Source organism: Pteropus vampyrus, unplaced genomic scaffold, assembly GCF_000151845.1.
Source record: "Pteropus vampyrus isolate Shadow unplaced genomic scaffold, Pvam_2.0 Scaffold48, whole genome shotgun sequence".
In the NCBI taxonomy this organism is placed as follows: Eukaryota; Metazoa; Chordata; class Mammalia; order Chiroptera; family Pteropodidae; genus Pteropus; species Pteropus vampyrus.
The window spans coordinates 2,057,309-2,076,146 of record NW_011888829.1 but is presented as its reverse complement, the minus strand read 5'-3'; the positions used below and the strand labels follow the sequence as shown (position 1 = coordinate 2,076,146).

General features: G+C 36.4%; 1 protein-coding gene across 1 annotated transcript in view; it reads left to right on the top strand.

Moving 5' to 3' along the window:
* The window catches only part of UBN2 (ubinuclein 2), a 67,132-nt gene extending 48,573 nt beyond the window's left edge, over positions 1-18,559 (top strand). Inside the window, exons 16-18 of the mRNA XM_011359560.2 lie at positions 5,518-5,749; positions 6,170-6,259; positions 9,149-18,559. Of these exons, the coding sequence (XP_011357862.1) occupies positions 5,518-5,749; positions 6,170-6,259; positions 9,149-9,198 (372 nt within the window). The 3' untranslated portion in view covers positions 9,199-18,559. The remainder of the gene's footprint in view (positions 1-5,517; positions 5,750-6,169; positions 6,260-9,148) is intronic.
* Positions 18,560-18,838: the final 279 nt, after the last annotated feature.

The window sequence follows — 18,838 nt, the reverse complement described above, 5'->3', positions numbered from 1 at the left end:
AGTTTTAATTTAAATTTGTCTCTCAGTTAACAGGAGTACCTCACTCAAGGAATCTTTTCAAAAAGCTAATGTGAAAGCTATTCTTCCTTAGCTCTTGCATACCTGATTATTTCTGTGCTGTCACACTTGAGTAGTTATAGATTTCTTGGATCACTTAGTGTCTCACTCCAAATTTTGTAAATACTGTTCCACTGACCCTTGCTTTGTATTTAGGATTATAGAGAAGTCTCAGGCTATTCTGGTTTTTTATTCCCTTACCAGTAATTTATTTTCTCTGCCTAAATGCTAGTAAGATTTTTTCTTTTTCGTTGAAATTGAAGTGTTTCCAGATTCTAGCTAGGTTTATCTTGTTTTCATTAATTTTGTACCTAGAACATGATAATGTCTTTCATTCTCAGACCTGGCTATTTTTACAGCTCAAGAATATTTCAGTATTTCATTCTATTATGTGTCCGATTATTATTTTTGATCCATTTGGCCTTGGAGTTTTGAGAACTCTTTTATTAATCATATATTTTCTCTCTCTGCCTTCCATATCATCTTCTCTTACTCTTTTCATCTTTCTTCCACTTCTTTGTATTCTGAGACATTCTCAGATTTGTCCTTCACATTACTGATTTAATGTTCCTTTTTTTTTTCCCTCTTGAAAAGTAATACGTGTTCATTGTAGGCAAATTCAAAAAAGGAAAAAAAATCACCCATTTATTCCACCACTGTGTATATTTTCCTGGTACTTTTTTAGACTCTTTCTCAAGAAAGTAGGTTTTACATAATATTCTGTTTCATAACAAGCTTTTTAAAAAATTAGTATTTTATGATGTGTTCTTAAGTTCTTAAATGTTCTTTGAAAATATGACGTATTGATGTATGGAATTCTGTTGTCTAAGAAAGTTCTCTAACTTTGTACTGCATCCTATTTGTGTGGAATAGGAACACTTAATGAAAGAATTATCCCCTTGGCATTTGCAGACGTTCTCTGGTATTCGAAACAAGCTAAGCACCGGTATTCAGTATACAATTAAAATCCAAATCATCACTTTGCCATCACCATAGGCTAGAAGTGAATTAATTCCAGAATACTAATATAGAACAAAATTCAATTAACTAATATTTTATTAATTGAAATCTAGGATTTACTGGTGTTTTATCTATATAATTTTACTTTTATCAGGAAATTGAAAACAACAAAAAAACAAACTGACTAGGAATTGTATATTAAAATTTAAGTTAAAGTCTAAGAAAGTCCATGTTCCTATTTGTATAACCTTTATTAAAATGTTGACTGTTTTTGAAATTAATTTTTAATTCGATCAAAGAGAATGTGAGAGAATAATAGAAATGGCAGTTCCCTGCCCCATATCCTCCTTCCTAGAGTCAACTACCTATAATTTTTAGCTCTATGTTTTTAAATAATAAGAATGAATGGAAGACTCTTAATTTATTCATTTTAATATTCTCTTTAACTTCTCATTATGATAAATCAGGCCTTTAGCTCTCATAATTTTCCCAGTCTCCTGAAATAGTAAAATTACAATTTTGGTTAAAGACATGACTATGTACAATATTTTCTCTGTTGGGCTAGATATCGTACACTATTTCATTTGCTTTCTTATTATAAATTTTTGGCTTTTTTCCTGGAGTTAAAAAAATTTTGTTTTTCACTTGCTTCATTTTCTTTCTTCATCCTTTGTATCTCCAGAATCTATCAGTTTTCTTTTCCCCCAGAAACCTTCCTGTATTTGATCATTTATCCCGAAAGAACCCACATACTTGGTATAGCAGTTGTTTACCAGTTATTTTGTCAGCATGAACTTACATGACAAAATTTGTTTTTCTAAAAAGTACTCCCTCCGAGTTTTTGCCCCCTCCAAAATGGCTTTAGAATTTGGAGACCTTATTGTGCCTGCCTTTATATCTGGTCCTTTTTGTTCTATCTTATTGGTTTGACTGAAGAAAAGGTCAGTAATTGAATAAGGGTGTTTCCAGCTTCTGGGGAACCTAAGATTCTTTTTTTATTATTATTATTTTTCTTTTCTTTTTAAGATTCTTTTTTTATTATTATTATTTTTCTTTTCTTTTCTTTTTTCTTTTCTTTTTTTTTTTTTAGCATATCTCATTGAAGTTTTATCAGCTACTTTGGTGGCCTCTAGATCCTGTCTCTCTAGCACTCCAGCACTAAGAACTGATTTCCTATATATTCTTGCAAAGCATTCAACTCCTGTCTGAAAGACATCTTCAGCTGTCTGCTCATTTGCAGAGTAAAAGTGACAGGTCCTGAGTTTAACAGAAGTTAAAATCTTTCTGGGTTCAAATTATTACCTCTACCTGCTTTCTGTTTAATAACTTTCCACTCAAGGCACTCCTCTTCTTTCTTGTCCTTCAGCTTACTGATTGTCTATGAATCCTGTCTTTGCCACTTTATAATTCCCAAAATAATTCGTTACGTGTTTACTATGTGCCAGGCACTCTTCTAGGTGCTGAGGAAGCAGGGTGAATACCATGCCCGAGATTCCTCTTCTTGTGGAGCATGTGTTCCAGATAGGAAGATAAGCAAAATGCAATTTTAAAAAATATATTGAGTTCCATGAAAAAATAAAATAGAATGATATGATAAAGTGTGATTGTTGCTAACATAGATAAGGCAGCTGGAGAAGGCCTCTTTGAGGAGGCATCATTTAAGCTCAGAACTGAATGAGCAGGTACCAGCCATTTGGGAAAAAGAGGGAACAAACAGTCCAGGCAGGAGGGATGGTGGCTGTGAAGACTCTGAGACAGGAAAGAGCCTGACATGTAGACCTGATAGCTAGACCAGGGAAAATGGGTAAGTGATGAGGTTGGAGGTCAACCAGAATTATGTGGTGGAGGACCTTGGGCCACGATAAAGACTTGAGATTTCATTCTGTGCACAGTGGGAAGCTCTTGGAGGGTATTTTATAGGAAAGTGGCAAGGTCTGTTTGATATTTCTAGGGATCACTCTGGGCATTGCAGAGAATGGGGGCGGGGGACAGGTACACTCACCAAAATAAAATGTGGTTAAAAATAATGTAATGCCCACCCCAGGAAGAGCAAAGTTTACCTTCATATTTTCCCCTGGAAATGAAATGTGGAGGTCGTAGAAAGTATCATAGAAAGTATTTTTGGTTATGAGGCATTATCCCGAGCTATTTGCCTATTTCATGTATGGTTACGAATGACATCAGTGGTGGGATACCCCAGTTTTGAAAGTTCTCCATCTTCTAGGAGAGAGAAATTGTAAATGTCCATGTAACATTTAGACAATCCAATGTTTCATTTTAGTTTTATAAACAAAATTAGATAAAGAAGTTTTTGACATTACAAGGCATTAGACAGTTATGGCATGGCACCATTTTTTATTGCTGATACTCAGTTACTTAATTTTGGAAGTTGCCCTAATTTACGTTTTCCATCTAAAATATTTTAATGCTTAAATTAGCCTCCAAAAAAGCCTGAGTTCTCCATATTAGCAGTATTTAATGTTTCTCACTAGGGGGCTCCACTTGGAGCACACTGCCTTGGAGTGTGAGCTTCATTATCCTGAGACCACAATAGAATTATGATTAAAAAGAATAAAGACCTCTTGTTAATTCTAAAATTGATGCAGGATTCTTTCTATCTATATTGCTTCAAAGCACTATTTTTAACTTAGTGATTCTTTCGTACTGCACCCATTTTGTGTGTCAGGATCGGCACAACAGAAAGACTGGAAAATAGGAAAAGGAGTTGTGTCCAAGCATGAAGTCATAAAGACTGGGCTTAGGTGTTGGAGAGAGTCATGGTAAAAAAGAAAAGAATGGGTATGAACTCAGCTTGTCCTTCACCTTATGCAAAAAACTAAGGTTTCAAGCCTCGATGGTGGGAAAGAATGAGACTGTTTGTTAATGGTAGCAGTTAACATCACAGGAGACGGTGAATTCAGTTGTGGACATGCCAGATTGGTGAGTGTTAGGTATCCAAGTGAAGTTCTTCACTAACTTCTAGATGTACAGAATTGAAATTGAGAGGTCGAAACTATGCATATAAATTCGAGAGATTAAAAATAAAGGAGATAATGGAAAGGGGTGCTATTGGAGAGAGAGTGGAAAAACTAGAAGGGAAAGAAACCGGAAGAGAAAGCTTTTTGAGGATGTTCTTCAATTTTTGTTCAGCAGTGGCATGGACCACTAAGTGTGTAAATATTTGTAATATAGCATATATGTGTGGGAAGATCACCTACATTTTTCTTACGCATCAACTAAGAAATAAAATGATCAACCCTTTATAAATTAACGTTTACTGGTAGAATAATCAACACATAAAATAAATCTAACAATAGCTAACATGTAAAGTTTTTGGCCAGGGAAATTTAGAGTTGATGAAATACAACTACAAAAGAAAACTCACAGTTGCAGAAACTATAATAGATAATATCTGACACCAAGAAAAGTTTATTGTAATCTTTGTTGATAAGTGCACAGAGAGAAGTGTCAAAATGGGAAACATTATTTAATGACTGTATAGAAAAATTGTTCAGAGAATTAAATTAGCTTAATAAAATATATTTAATATCTCAACGAAAGTTCATCAGTGTTAGCATATTTCTGATTTAAGTGTTTTTATTCATAAACAGCAGTAAAGCCCAAGTAAGGGAGTGTCAAAACATCCTCTATTTTAACTTTTACGTTAGGGATTCTGAGTTCAGAAAAGTAATAGAGATAGATACCAGCTTTCAGGTGTTAGGGAGAGACTACATAATGTGGAAAACAGAGGCTGTCATTCAGTAAGTTTGATAACAAAAGGAATACAAATAAGTCAGGTTGTTTCTAGTGGTTAAAGAAGAGCCCGGAATTACTATGGTTGTAAACAGAGGTCAGAGGTCTCCATATATGAGAAGGCAGAAAAAACATGGAAGGGGTGTAGTACTAGATATTTGTACCCGAAAGTTGTACATAGATGAGATTTGTGGCATCGGTCAGGTGGTTAGCTTTTGGAGAAGAGGCAAGTAAAGCTGATGGTGAGGAAGAACATCCAGGGTGGCCTTATCTCTTTAAGGTGTTAGATCGAAAGTGAAGGATACCGAGTTAGGGCTCTGAGAGAGTAATAGCCTGGAACAGCAACAGCAAGGATTGCGCCGAGGAGTGTGAGACAAAGGGTAAAATGACCAAGCATTTTCAGAAACCAGATTACAGTTGTGTGGGATTAATCACTAGTGGTTCAGAACGAGGGGCTAGGAGCAAAAGTGGAAATCTACGATCAGACTTGAGTGCGGGTTAAGAGAGTAAATGCGAGTTAATACAGGTGTTTAAGTCCAAACATGATGAAGAGCTGAGTATAGAATTATTGCCAAAACTGATATCGGTAGCTCTTTGAAATACATTTTATTCACCTCAGTCTTCATTTCTGTTTCATAAAGTTTCTGTTAGAGCAGATATAAAACACAGTCTTGCACCCATGAGGATATTAAATAATTCAGGTTAAAGATTTGATTTCTTATGTATTTTGACCCCTGGTTTCTGCAGTCCACAGCAGGAGCATCATTATTGGCTAATGCCTCACCTCTGACTCTCATGACATCACCTTTGTCTGTAACAAATCAAAATGTGACTCCTTTTGGGATGCTGGGTGGCCTTGTTCCAGTGACCATGCCCTTCCAGTTTCCCTTGGAGCTACTTGGCTTTGGAACGGACACAGCTGGAGTGACAACCACCTCGGGATCTACCTCAGCCGCTTTCCACCATAGCCTAACTCAGAGTAAGTAGCATTCTTTTATTTACTTGGGTACTGAGTTTGACAGAATAGGAAACCTCACGAATTGATACTAATTGAGAGTGGTCCAGTTGGAGTTAGCGAAGGTTATAGAATTTTTTTAAATGCAGTTTATTTCATCTATATATAAAAAGTCAAATTACTGGACTCTGAGATTTAATTTAGCATTTTAAATGAACCGCTGTACCACAGTTCTATCTTAATGAAATTTATAATAAGAGAAAGTTAAATTTGCTGTGTTATTTAGATATATTTATATATGTAAATTTTAAAAAATATACGTACTCTAAGAAGGCCTTTGAAGTCAGAGGCTGTGCTTGCATTAGATAAACTATTTTCATTTTTGATCTAAGAAGGCTCAAATCATATTTAAGAATATCACTGACAAATCTGTTTTCCTCTCAGATTTACTAAAGGGTTTACAGCCAGGAGCTCAGCATGCAGCAACACTTTCCCACTCACCTCTGCCTACACATTTACAGCAAACATTTAATGGTAAGAAAGCCACCTGTTTCTTCATCTCTTTATTTTTTATATAGCTATATCGATTGGATTAGAAATCTTTTCTGGAGTGACAAAGGTTAGAAAAAAACATTTTCATATGACTGAATCCTTATTAGCAACAAACTCCTTTTGAAAGGAAGTAAGTAAATGAGATCTTTTGTTACAGTGAGGAGAGCCTCTTTGAAAGTTTTATATAGAAATGACAAGAGGATTCTTAAGACAATGTACAAAAGTCATTTCAAGTAATTATAATAGTTTACATTTATCAAAAGCTTACTAAGTGCCAGATGATCTTGTGACTACTTGTATTAGTAATTTAATCATTACAACAGGCCTGTGAATGAGGTAACAACTCCCATTTTATAGATCAGGAAACTGAATTAGTGATAAGCAGTTTGCCCAAGACGATACACTCAAGTGTTCAATCTAAGATATAAACTCAGGAAATCTGACTCCACAGCCTGTATCCTTAACCATTAAACCTTTCTGCCTCTTAGCGCTGATTAAATTAACATAATCGAAACTCTGCATTATATGCTTGCAGCCCAACTAGATCACTCTGAAATCTGAAATTAGATAGTGTGCACTGGTCATGACACGTTGGCTTCCGAGTTCCTGCTCTCACAGCAGTTGACCTCAGTAGACTGCTGATACTGTTCTGAAGGCCATTTTCAGGATGTTCTGAGCAGAAATAATTGCTCAGAAACCCTCTTAACTTTGGAAGTTGCCTGGGGCCTCACTGATCTCTTTGGCCACTGCATTTCAAATTGTCTTTAAACAAGTTTACACTTGGCCACAATGTGGAAATAGGAGCTATATGGCAATCTTGAGGCAACAGGTTGTAATTAGCCATGTAAAAGTCCTAAGTGGTAAGCTGCCTCAGACTCACCCCTTGAGAGAATGAATAATAAAACCACAGTTGTGCAAAAGAGGTACACAAAGTAGGCATAAATGTCCACCATCCTGATCTTCCTGAACTCCTCAGTTAGGTTTTCATGCTTACGGAAAGTAGCCCTGTGACTAAAGCTGTTCTCCCCTGAGTATTGATGATGCTTGGTATGACAAATTTGGCTTAGGGCCATATGCACATAGGGCAGATTGGTGTGAACCTGCAAGGAATTAGATGCAGAATTCTTGTGGTTCAACATGGCCCCACTATTCCAGCTTTTATATGAATTAGCTTCTCGTCTGGGCAGCACCACTGTTCCAGAGGGAGAAAGGAAATTCCAAGTATTTTTCAAGTAATTGAAATAAAAAGTTTACAGTTTTTCATTTTAATAACACTTAGAAGTGTAAGACAGAATTTGAGTATCAGAGTTGGATTTTTGAATTCCAGGAGTGCCACTTTGAGCAAGTTTCTTAACTTGTTTGGCCATCACTTCCTTAGCTCGTAAACTAGGGACAACATATTTGAATAAGCTTCTTATGAGAATTTAATAAAAATGTATTTAAAGCTTCTAGCATGACATCTGATAACGTAGGGAGAGTTCATTTAATACTAATTCTCTAACTTTATCTAAAGTCAGGGGTCAGTAAACTTTTCCTATCAAGGCCCACAGAGTAAATATTTTAGGCTTTGCAGGCTGTATAGTCTTTATCACAGCTCAACTCTGTCACTATAGTGTGAAAACAGCCATAGGGAATTTATAACATGACTGTGGCTGGGTTCCAATAAAACTTCATGTGTAAAAAGAGGTGGTGGGCTGGTTTTGGCCCTTGGTCTAAAGACTCTCACAGTCCAATTATTAGGAGTATTTTATTTTGCTAATTAACCAAAGAGCTTCTTTGAGCAAAATCTCACCTTGCCATTTCGTGAGTTTAATTATGCCTCAAGTTAAATCATTCTCTCTACTAATGCAATTATATAATAAATGGAAAAGCCAATACCTTAGCTGTTGTCACCAAAGTTATTTTAATAGTATTCTGTTTATACAGCTTTGGAAATAATCGTTCTGTTTATTGATACATCTTTCCTTCAGTAGAGGAAGTGTTTTGTTTTGTTTTAACAGAGTAATTTTCAGATGAGTGGACCTAGCACTGTGACTTTTGTGGTCTCCTCCAACCTTAAGACTGTTACTGTAGTACAATATTTTGTCCTTTTCACCTGTGTATTTCTACCATGCTTCCCCCTGTCTTTTTCTGTTAGGCCTAGGGGGCTTCATATTCCTTGCTAAGGCAATGACCTTTTAGAGACTTCCTTTATATTTTTGGGGCTTTTGAAATCTCTGGCCCTCCTCTTGCCTCGTTTAAACAGAATAAGTAACATTTTTGTAGTAAGAGTTATATGGTCATATGTGTAATACTGGAAATCATTATTCCCAGTAGCAGACTTTCCTACCACTTACAACTTTTGCCAGGTTAGGACCAAAACAAAGACTCAACTGGATTTTTCACTACCAGTGTGCCCCATTCATTAACTTAAATAATTGAGAATTCATTATCAAGTGCTCTCTATCATGGCAAGAAATTTAATTTCACTTGCAAAATAAGTGAAGTTGACCTTGTCTTCTAAAGGAATTGAAAGGTGTGGTAGGTCCCAAGAAGGTGGGGATTATGTCCTATGTTCCTTTATAATCCTCAGAGAATTTGGCACAATTGGCTATGAAGTAGGTGATAAATAACTTGCTGAAGCAGTATTTGTAGGACACTGAAAACCAATTGAACCACAGTCATTTGAGATAAGAGGATTGTTCTTGTTGAGTTTTTATCTCCTTTATGTTTTCTCAACCTCTGTAATGCTGTATAGCGTGTGAAATATAAAAGGTTATCTTTGTAGCCATGTCATCCACATGAAAATTGAAGGATATTTTTTGCTTTGTTTGTTTTTATCAATTCTTTATAACATGCCTACCTATACCAATTAAACATCTCTTTTCTTAGATGGAGGCCAAAGTAAAGGGGACACTAAATTACCACGGAAATCTCAGTGACTTCCCAGCAAGAGAAGGACATGAGACACCCAGCTGGCTGATGGATCTACCTGATGGGAAAGTACTCGCATAGTCATAGGGCTGCTGTTCTGTCGATGTTTACACTCTCGTCCCAAGCACTGTGGTGAGGAGGAAGAGAAAAGAGAACATTACTTGAGTAAAGCCAGTTGCAGGAGGAAGAAACGCTTTCTTGCGAAGTTAGTGACCTTTGGTCTCTTCTAAAGAAAGACAAAGTTACCATAATAACTGACTTGAAAGAGACTCAGTTGTCAAACCCACAGAAGTACAAATTTGATTTTTCCCGGGGGGAGGAAGAAGGAAATTGAGGATTTGGGTAAACTCCATCCATCCTGGGGGTTGGATCTGAACACTTATAGACATAATTGCATAATAAAAGGCAATATATCTGGAATTAGGCCAGTTTGTCAGGAGTAATGAGCATGTCTATTTGAGTGGACTCTGCAGCATATTTGTCACAAAAAAAAAAAAAATTTACACTATGTCTAATACAGACAGTAGCTGAGTAAATACTACCCTCAAAAATCCTGAACAGACTTGAATCTTCTCCAGTATGTAGCAACTCCCCCTTAGAAATCAGTGGACTAAAAATGCTTCAGGAAAGTTATTTTAGCACAGTGATATATATTGTTGATCATCGAGATTTTTAAAAGTCGAGAAATTGAGCCTGTTGCTCTTAACAGACGAAACTTAGATGTCCCCTTTTTGTAAAAGGGTCAATTTCATCTTCCATTCAGAAGCAGGTACTTAACTCTCTTTCTTCAGGTGATTCGTGCATCTGGTATGACTGGTTAATTCTTATTTCCATTCTTGATGCTAAAATGTGACTATTCACATTTTTCTCTTGAGAAATGGGGATCTTTGACGTAGGGCTGTGGCTTTGGTGCTCTGAGCCCTCGCAAGCTTACCACTACGAATTGTAAATTTCCCCCAACTTCACCTCAGTTCACAATTTCTCCTTCTGTTCTTTTAGCTAGTGATACTTCAGGTGACTTAAATATCGATATAAACAGGTATAAGTATGTACTACATAGACTTCACTGGTCATTCAAATAGCATATATATATTTTTGGAATTTTTAAGATAGTATTTTAAAGAGAGGAATTACATTAGAATCATGTGTACAAGGGATTATTTTTTGTAACAATCACAGTGTATTTTTACTCCCTATATCCAGTGTAGTGAAACCGATTTGGAGCATTTACTAATATTTACTCAGAATATGGTATATGAGTAATGCTACAGATAATACTACAGATTCCTTGCTTATTATGGCTTCCTTATGCAAATAGCATAGTCAGCAAAGGATGTTAAGGGAGAAATTTATGGTTCCGTTTGGATACATTTTATTTGATTTTTTATGCCTCATCATCAGTGTAGTATCACTCTTCTTTCTTTTTTCTTCCTATTTAAGCTTCTGAATGTTTTCAAACAGTATGCAAAAATGGTATAAGTATGATCCATTTATAATGACAAACTAACTAAAAACAGTATCAGATTGATAGTAGCAAGATTTCTTGCAAATGTTTTCATTGCAGATCACTCTATACCATTAAATTGATTCAAATAAGAGTATTAACCAGGCCCCTTTTTTCTTTTTATACGCAAAAGTCCCAAATAGCCTATAGAACTATGAATAAATGACCACAGATCTCTTCAGATCTGTATACCTATATTTTGACTTCAAAGTCACATTGGCTTGCTTCATAGCAAAAAAGTTAATAAATAACTGAAAACTTTAGTTCCAAGAACTTGTTACAGTAAGGGGAAAGGATTATTTCAAAGGAATCGTTGATATAATTACTTGCCTCTAAGAATTTAATTTACCCATAAAACAAATAAGAATGTTGTGTCAACCCTGGTAGATATTTTGGAAGGATATTGGGATGTCGCAGAGAGGTTTGACTTGAATTGGGTATGTTTGATTAAAACTTGTTTGGTTTTTTAATTAGGGAAGCTTATCCAGTTCTTGAGTTATTCCAGTATAGCATACCTTTTGTTTTTATTTAATTTGGGGGAAAAAAAAGCCTTTGCTAATACTATGTAGGAGTTTCCCTTTGGGAAGCCAGCCTTTGTTTTACTTCCAGTACCAGGAGGGAAGTCAGTGCATACTAATCTCTTCCTGCTGATAACTGTGCATGTATGTATTCATTTGTATGTGTGTATAGATGCACACATTTATTTATTCACATATAAATTCATCACTAGTTTAAGTCAGGAGCACCAATTTTAATTTCTTAAATCCCTCATTTCTGAATCATGCCATATGAAAATCCCTGGTGGTTCCATCATCATTAAAGAACAGAATTATCAGTTCTTTCCCTTGGTATCATTTTATAACTACCCATGAAAACTGTCTGAAGGCCCTTGGCTCTGAGAGGTCCATGTATGTGGAGATTATGTTCTATTCTCTTCAGTCTTGATTCCTTGGGGGCTGCTGCCAGATTCCCACCTCACGCCCCACCCCCACCACCACATTTTCACTAACTTAAATCCATTGCAATCAAGACTATCCTTTTCTGTTGTACAAATGAGACAAACAGTCTTATATCCCTTAATAGATAAATATGATCAAAGAGTTCCTACGTGTAAATACAAAACTATTTCTTTTCTAGACCATAACATTGAAAGTGATGTCCATACTATATGGTCACTTAACTTTACAGTTTTTCTTACTAGAAAACAAACATATAAATCGGTTATTTTTTAGCACAGAGACGTGTGACTCATACTGTATTTTTGCACTTAAAAGTCAAATTCTGTTATTTTTTAAATGGTGAGTAATTGGAAAGGATATAGAGCAATGTGTCTTTCTGAAGAGCATTAGCAACATCCCAATGCAAAAATAATCAGCACACTTAATTACATCCCACTTGGCGGGATTCTTGATTCAGGAAAATTAAGCTGTTCTGTTTTCGACTGTCTTGTATTTTAAATTGCCTTCACTGATGTATAAGCTGTTACTGTACATACAAATTAATCCTCAGTATTCACAGCAATAACGGTCAGCAGCGTTGTCTTCCGAGATAGCAGTGCTGAGCCTCAGTTGGAGACTGTTTGGGAGCAAAGTGTCAAGCTCATTCAGAGCCTCCAGAATCCACGCAAGCAATAATTCCACTAGAAGTCGATTATAATTCTTTCTCCTAAGCTTCTGAGATCAGAGGATTAAAAAAAGTCATCGTTTTAAAGCAGCCTGAAGAAAAAGGTTTTGGGAAAAGAAGTGAGGTTAATCTCAAGTCACAAAGACTTGATATTCCGAGGAAGTCAGAGGATTGTGTTAGTACATTCTTCATGCCTACCACCCCTTTGATGGATGTTGTTAGCCCAAATAACATTTTTTTATGTATCATAGAAGTCCAGTAGGGTTTATTGTATCACTGAGATAGGAGGAAGAACCGGGCACACACATGTTTGAATACTGTGGGTTTGACACCTGTTTGAAAACAACTTATTGGAAAAGATTTTTAACCCAGGATTTTTTTTTTTTTCCCAAAGCAGATCTAAATTGTTTACTACCCAGGGTTGGAAAGGGCAGACACCTCTAGTCTTTCTCCTCTGGTTGCCCTCTGCCATACCCCTTTCCACCTCTACTTGGTTCAAGATATTTCCTGAAATGGAAATTCTACTGTTTTTCAAACTGCCATTGATTATGAGGACTCTGTGTCCCTTGGGATCATCTCTTAGAACTTCAGTTACCTATCATATTTGCTGCTAAATTTTTAAAATGAACTTTGCCTGCATTGGTCGACTTTAACCTAATTTACAGTTCTTTATTTCTGGAAGGTTCTGTCATATAATTTGACCCATGTATAGAATTAGGATACTTTATTTTAGGAGTGTACCATAAAAGCACACTGGTCTCTGTATTCTTTTTATCATCACTTAGGTTTTGAATTTGTGTTTGCTTGTTTCGTTTGTTGGTACTTGTTCTGTTTTGTTTTAAATTAGAAATAGAAGAGTGAGAAAAATCTATAATCAGGCCAAACTTGAGAACGTCCCCTGTGCTTCAGCACTGTAGTTTCTGCTGACATTATGTTCTCAGAAGGGGCACTTTTACTTTCTATTGTGCATGTATAATTGTTTTCGTTGTTTTATTTTTTGCTTTGGGGGCTTTTGTTTTTGTAATAATGAAGCAGAAGAAAAATGCAGAAATAGGTAAATGACTGATTACAAACATGTTATGCAATTTTATTTTATAAGATTTAAGGGGAAAAGTTTAACTCTGTAAATCATTTCTTAGCTCTGGTGAAATGCTTATATTGCTCCTCTAAAACATGCTCAATTCAGGCCTTTGTCTTTGTTAAGTGCCTTTTTTTTCTTTTTCTCCCTCCTTTGAAACTGTTTTCAGATATCCTAAAGTACAGGCTAGTAAGTCAGGGGATACATGAGGAAGAATCTCAAACTTGCCAACATTATGTCATGTCATATTCTTCATCTTCCTTATATGCATATGGATATGTTGTAAGAGACATACAGACAAACATACATATATAGGTATATATGTATGTATACATATGTAATATATATATAAAACTAGTAGCTGCTGTGACATCGCATCCTTTCTGAACACTCCCCTTCCAGTGTTGCAAGACTTCTGCCTTGTTTATTCCACTGCTTTTAGTCAATTCAGATGGGTGGATTGGGAAATTGTCTTTTCACAAGATGCTCTCTTCCCCCTTCGAATATCTGTTTGTAGAAGTTAACCAAAAATATATACGTATATATAATAAGTCAGTTAATACAAGTAAAATAAATTTATGGACTACTTGACTATTCCCGGATGTAACCAACCGCTCCGTGCCCTTCAGATGGCACGAGTGATATTGGAGAAAGCATTGGAATAACAAGAGTCTTTTGTGGGTCAGGTCAATAAGGTGCACTGTGGCAGGTAAAAAGACATGGGGCGCTAGAGTTGGAATCACGGTATTGTATCTGGATGATGTTTTCAAGGAGGTCAGCAACTTTGTCAACATTAAAAATGCATCCTATTTTCTTCTGGGAAATGATTTTTGAAGAATTCACATAGCTGCGTATCTGTCAGAAGGTTAATACATTTAGAAGTAGAAAGACTTCAGATACTGAGGAGAACACTCATATAACCGATAGCACCCTTGAGAGATCTTCACTTTTCATTTGGCTTCATCTGCTTTTATGGTTATTTACATTCCTCCCTTGAGCAAAATAACATAATTTCAGTATCTAAGATTCATCCAACTTTTTAGTTGAAAACAGATGCGACATATTAAGGAAGACTAAGGTGAACCAATCCTCAAAAGCCAGCACAAAGATCTGATAAGTGCCCCCTTCTGAATACGAGTGGGAAGAGGAGACTGGTGGCTGAAAAGGAGAGGACAGAGGCTCCCGATCGTGCTACCTGATAGCAAAACTGTGGTCGGGCAGCCCTGTCGGTCGTGGTACTCTGGATTACTGTGTTTAGGGGGAATATCATTTAACCTTCGTGCCTCAGATTACCCATTAGAATATTGGGTATAATAATATTCACCTACCTCCCAGGGATATCAGAGACTTTACTATTTCAAAAATAATTTGAGTTTTTCTCAAATGTCCTATATAACTAAAGTATTATCATCATCCTGCAGAGGCTAAAAAAATGGGTATAAAAAGCACCATATGATTTTTTAAGTTAAAAAAAGTCACTGGAATTCTAATTTAGATGCATATTTGTTATTTAAACATATATTTGTGGTAGGGTAAAATGGGTACTTTCAGGTTAATAAGTGGGGAGGGGGAAATAACACTAAGTTTCTTAATTATACATAGATTTTTTTTTTTAGCCTTTTATGGCGTTATTACATGTGTGATTTTTGCCAAGGTTGTGGAGCTAAAGCTAGATCAAGTTTGGATGATTGCTTATTGGAGGTGATAAATGATCCCGGAAGTTTCGTCTGCCTCACTTTTCCATCTTCTCAATCTAATTTCCTTTTGTTAGTTGTTTGGTGATGGATAGCTAAGCTTTTAACTTTTCAAGAATGAATGAGAGTCTCCTCATTCTTGTCAGTCAGAGATTGTGTCCTATTTCTGTTACTCTGAGTTTATCCAGTTTTGCTCCGAAGGGGCAAGCACTACACACGGTCAGCTGGGTACACTTTTAGGTAGTCGACCTTTGCAGTTTATGCTTTTTCTATCCCTGAAAGAGTTGGAGCCACCAACTGCTCAGGTTGTAGGAAAATGGGAGAGGGGAGGGCAATGTTCACTTCCTAGCCGGGGCAGGGATGAAGAGGGTGGAGGTAGAAAGAAACATGTTTTCCCAACTCCGAAGAGAAAATGAAGTGAAGATCATTTTATCCCACCTTCCATCCCAGCATATTAGATAGTAATACATAGAATTTTTCTTTTTTCATTTAAAACAACAGGAAAAAAATGGATGCTGCGGTTTTAGTTAGGGATAAATGCTGAGCAACAATTGTTAGGGGCTGTGTGTAGATTTGAATTGTAGCACATATTGAGGATCAAGAAAGACAATGGAAGGCATGAGGAACAGATTGTCCAGCCCAAGCGAGTCAGAAGGGAGCACCAGGCCCGAGCAGACCAAGCGCCGGGTCAGCCCCCGGGGTCGGCCCAGCCAGGCCCAGGTAATCTCTAGTGCGAGGACGGTTTTTTCTTAAAATCACTTTTGGGTTTTTTACTGCATTTTCCAGAAAAGGCCTTAGTTAATAAGTAGCCTCTAAGTATCAACTATGCAGATAAATATATTTTTTATTTTCCACGTTTTTCTTCTTTTTCTTTTCTTTAAATAACATGTTAAGACTTCTACCCAAAGAAATAAGGCATAAGGGTTTTGTTGAATGTGTGTTGGTTCCCCTAGGGAAAATTAACAGAAGCATAAAATAGAGATATTTTGTGTTCTTCTATCCTAAAATGTGAACTTTATATTCAAAAACTAAGTACAGATCCTTTCACTGGTGCAAAACTGTAGTTAGAATCATGGAATATCTTTGGGTTGTTAAGATAAATCATCCCAGTGTTCAATCCTTAGAAAGTTTTAGATACTGTGCCACAGTGTTCAGGTTTGTAGAGCTGAACAGATGATCAGACTCTAAAGATAGCTTTGAGTATTAATGTCGAATAAGTCTTTCTTCATTTGCTTTAGTCTTCATTCTTCTTTCCTCTGGTCTGAGCTCTGAAGTCACCATTTCATCAACCAGTTGCGGCACTGGATTATCAGTTGCATAAAGACGACAAGTGTTCCAGGAGACTGTTCACATCCCAGCAAAGACTCAGACAGGGACTCATAGGCTTTTAAGCAGACTGCCTTTGAATAACTTGACATTAAATTATTTTTCTCAGACAGTCTCAGAGTACCATTTACTTCAGAGCAGCTGTTCGTGATCTTTATTTAACTTCCTCATTCTGTAATACTGCTACTTCTCAATCTTTCTTACATAATTTCAGTTTATAGTGATTTAGTGCTTAAATTTCTGACACTTTTCCTAACTGTTACCCAAATAGGTCAAGAATACTTTCAGAAAACTCAGTAGTATAATTAAGGGAGTCTGTATTTCCAAGACTTAGAATTATCACTGGTGACCAGAATTTTTTTTTCTCTTCTCTTTTGTATTAAAAAATAGATTTCTCTACTATATAACATGGTAGTAGCCACATTTCATGGCTTCCTCTGGACACTTTTTGAGGTGGTTATTCAAGAGGTGCAGGCCTTCCTTAGTGGCTGTTATTTCTCATACTGTTCTGCCTTGCGTATTTTCATACTTCCCTGGAATAAACCCAGTTTCAAAGGTCTGAACTGAATAGGTCATATGAATCCTTAGTAACAATTTTATGTTTCTCCAAACTCTGTACAGTATTTGCTCCCATTTTCCTGATAATGATATGATTCTATTTTATCTTAAATCTAGTTTTAAAATATTTTACAGTGGAGCACTCATGGAAACCTAATTAAATTCAAACAAGATGAATATAACCCGAGATAACTGGGGAATACTTCTGTTTTTGAAGTCAGCAGCTCCATCCAGCCTCTAAGCACATTTAGGACCAGCCAGTTGGCATGTCTTTCTATGTGACAGCCTGCTCTTGATTTGTCAGATCTTAGCTGTCTTGTATTTTCTATCCGGGCAGCCATAAACTTTGCTCGTGTTTTGCTTATGTCTACCGCTTGCAAGGTAGTGTGCTCTATGTGAGCACATTGGGTTTTCTTGTACCTGCTAAGTTACCAAGGATTACCCCAACTTTGACTAGAGGCATTAAAAGTGAAAGAAGTTATTCTCAGTTAACAGAGGTATTACTGTTTTATATAGTTAGTCGGAAAGTTGGCAACTCTGGCCAACTTTTTAAATCCTGGCTATGCCTACATAATTAATTAGCTATGCCCTCTGAGACTTTCAGATAAACAAGGGTCCCTTCCACCAATAGAGAAATTCCTACAGATAATTCCCTCTGATCCATGGCCAGCCTCCAGAGAAAGGATTCAAGTTTTGTACTATTTGTCCTTTGTTGGCTGTCATTGAAAAATTATATTATAGAAAGTATCAAAACTACAAATTGTTCTTCAGAAGAGTACGTAAATCTGCGGCTTGCCATTGTGTTTTGCTTGGGAAACATTTCAAGCTTAAAAGAAGAGGAAAAGAAATCTCTGGCTGGTGAAATTTCTGTGCCCCAAATAATGTGTTAATCAAAGTCTACCAAGGTAACTAAGTGATAGGTGTTCTCTCTCTTTTGTTAGAAGCAAGAAAGTTAATTTGCAGTTGTAACATTTCCTGTGGGACTGCAGACCTATTTGCTATAACTGATTGGAAATAAGGATTCTGATTTTTAGTCTGGCTAAGCACATACTTCCAGCCTTCATGGTATAAATTTGATAAGGGAAAGACTTTCATTTGGTAACAGAAGGAAAAATGGGACTTATTTATACAGTGAATGTTCACTCTGTAGAGGAACTTCCCTCCAGTTACCCATCTTCTCTTACTTTAGCCACCTCCACACTTGATACAGATGCCAACATGTTTCATAACCGATCTTGAAGGAAGGAGCGTAAGTGCTGCTCCTCTGGGTGAGGGGCGCTGGTCACTGTATCGCATTTGTTTATAGGGAGGTGCGTTTTCGCTAACTTGAAGGGATATGCTGTATTTTAAATAAGTGTGTGACTTAATATTTGGGATTTTTTTTCTTCCTTTAAAACTGGACCTGAACACAGCTTTGAGTTGATATTTGTAATAATCTCAGGACCTGAAAGATTGTAGCATTAGTGTGTCTTAAAAATTATGTACTGTACCAGCCATGGATTTTTGTAAATATACCTGTCTCCCTTTTTTGTATTATTTTAGTAAAAAAAATAATAATAAATTTAAATAAAAGGGGGTGGTGATGACATGTGAATGGGTGTGGGTATGTATGTGTGTGTGTTTGTATAAGGCTCTTTTGAGACGAACTGGTGCTTGTTTAATTTCCGGCTCTAATCAGAGCAGGAATATGGACAAACTGCTGCTACTGAACCCTGCACTGAGCCTAGGTATTTCCATTTTGTCTTTCCCAGTGGTCAATTAAATACGAGCTACCATGACTAAGGAAATGACTAAGAAGTTAAATTCTTCTTCCCACTGCCATCTTGCCTTTGCATTCTGAGTTCTATACGCCCTTTAACGTTCAG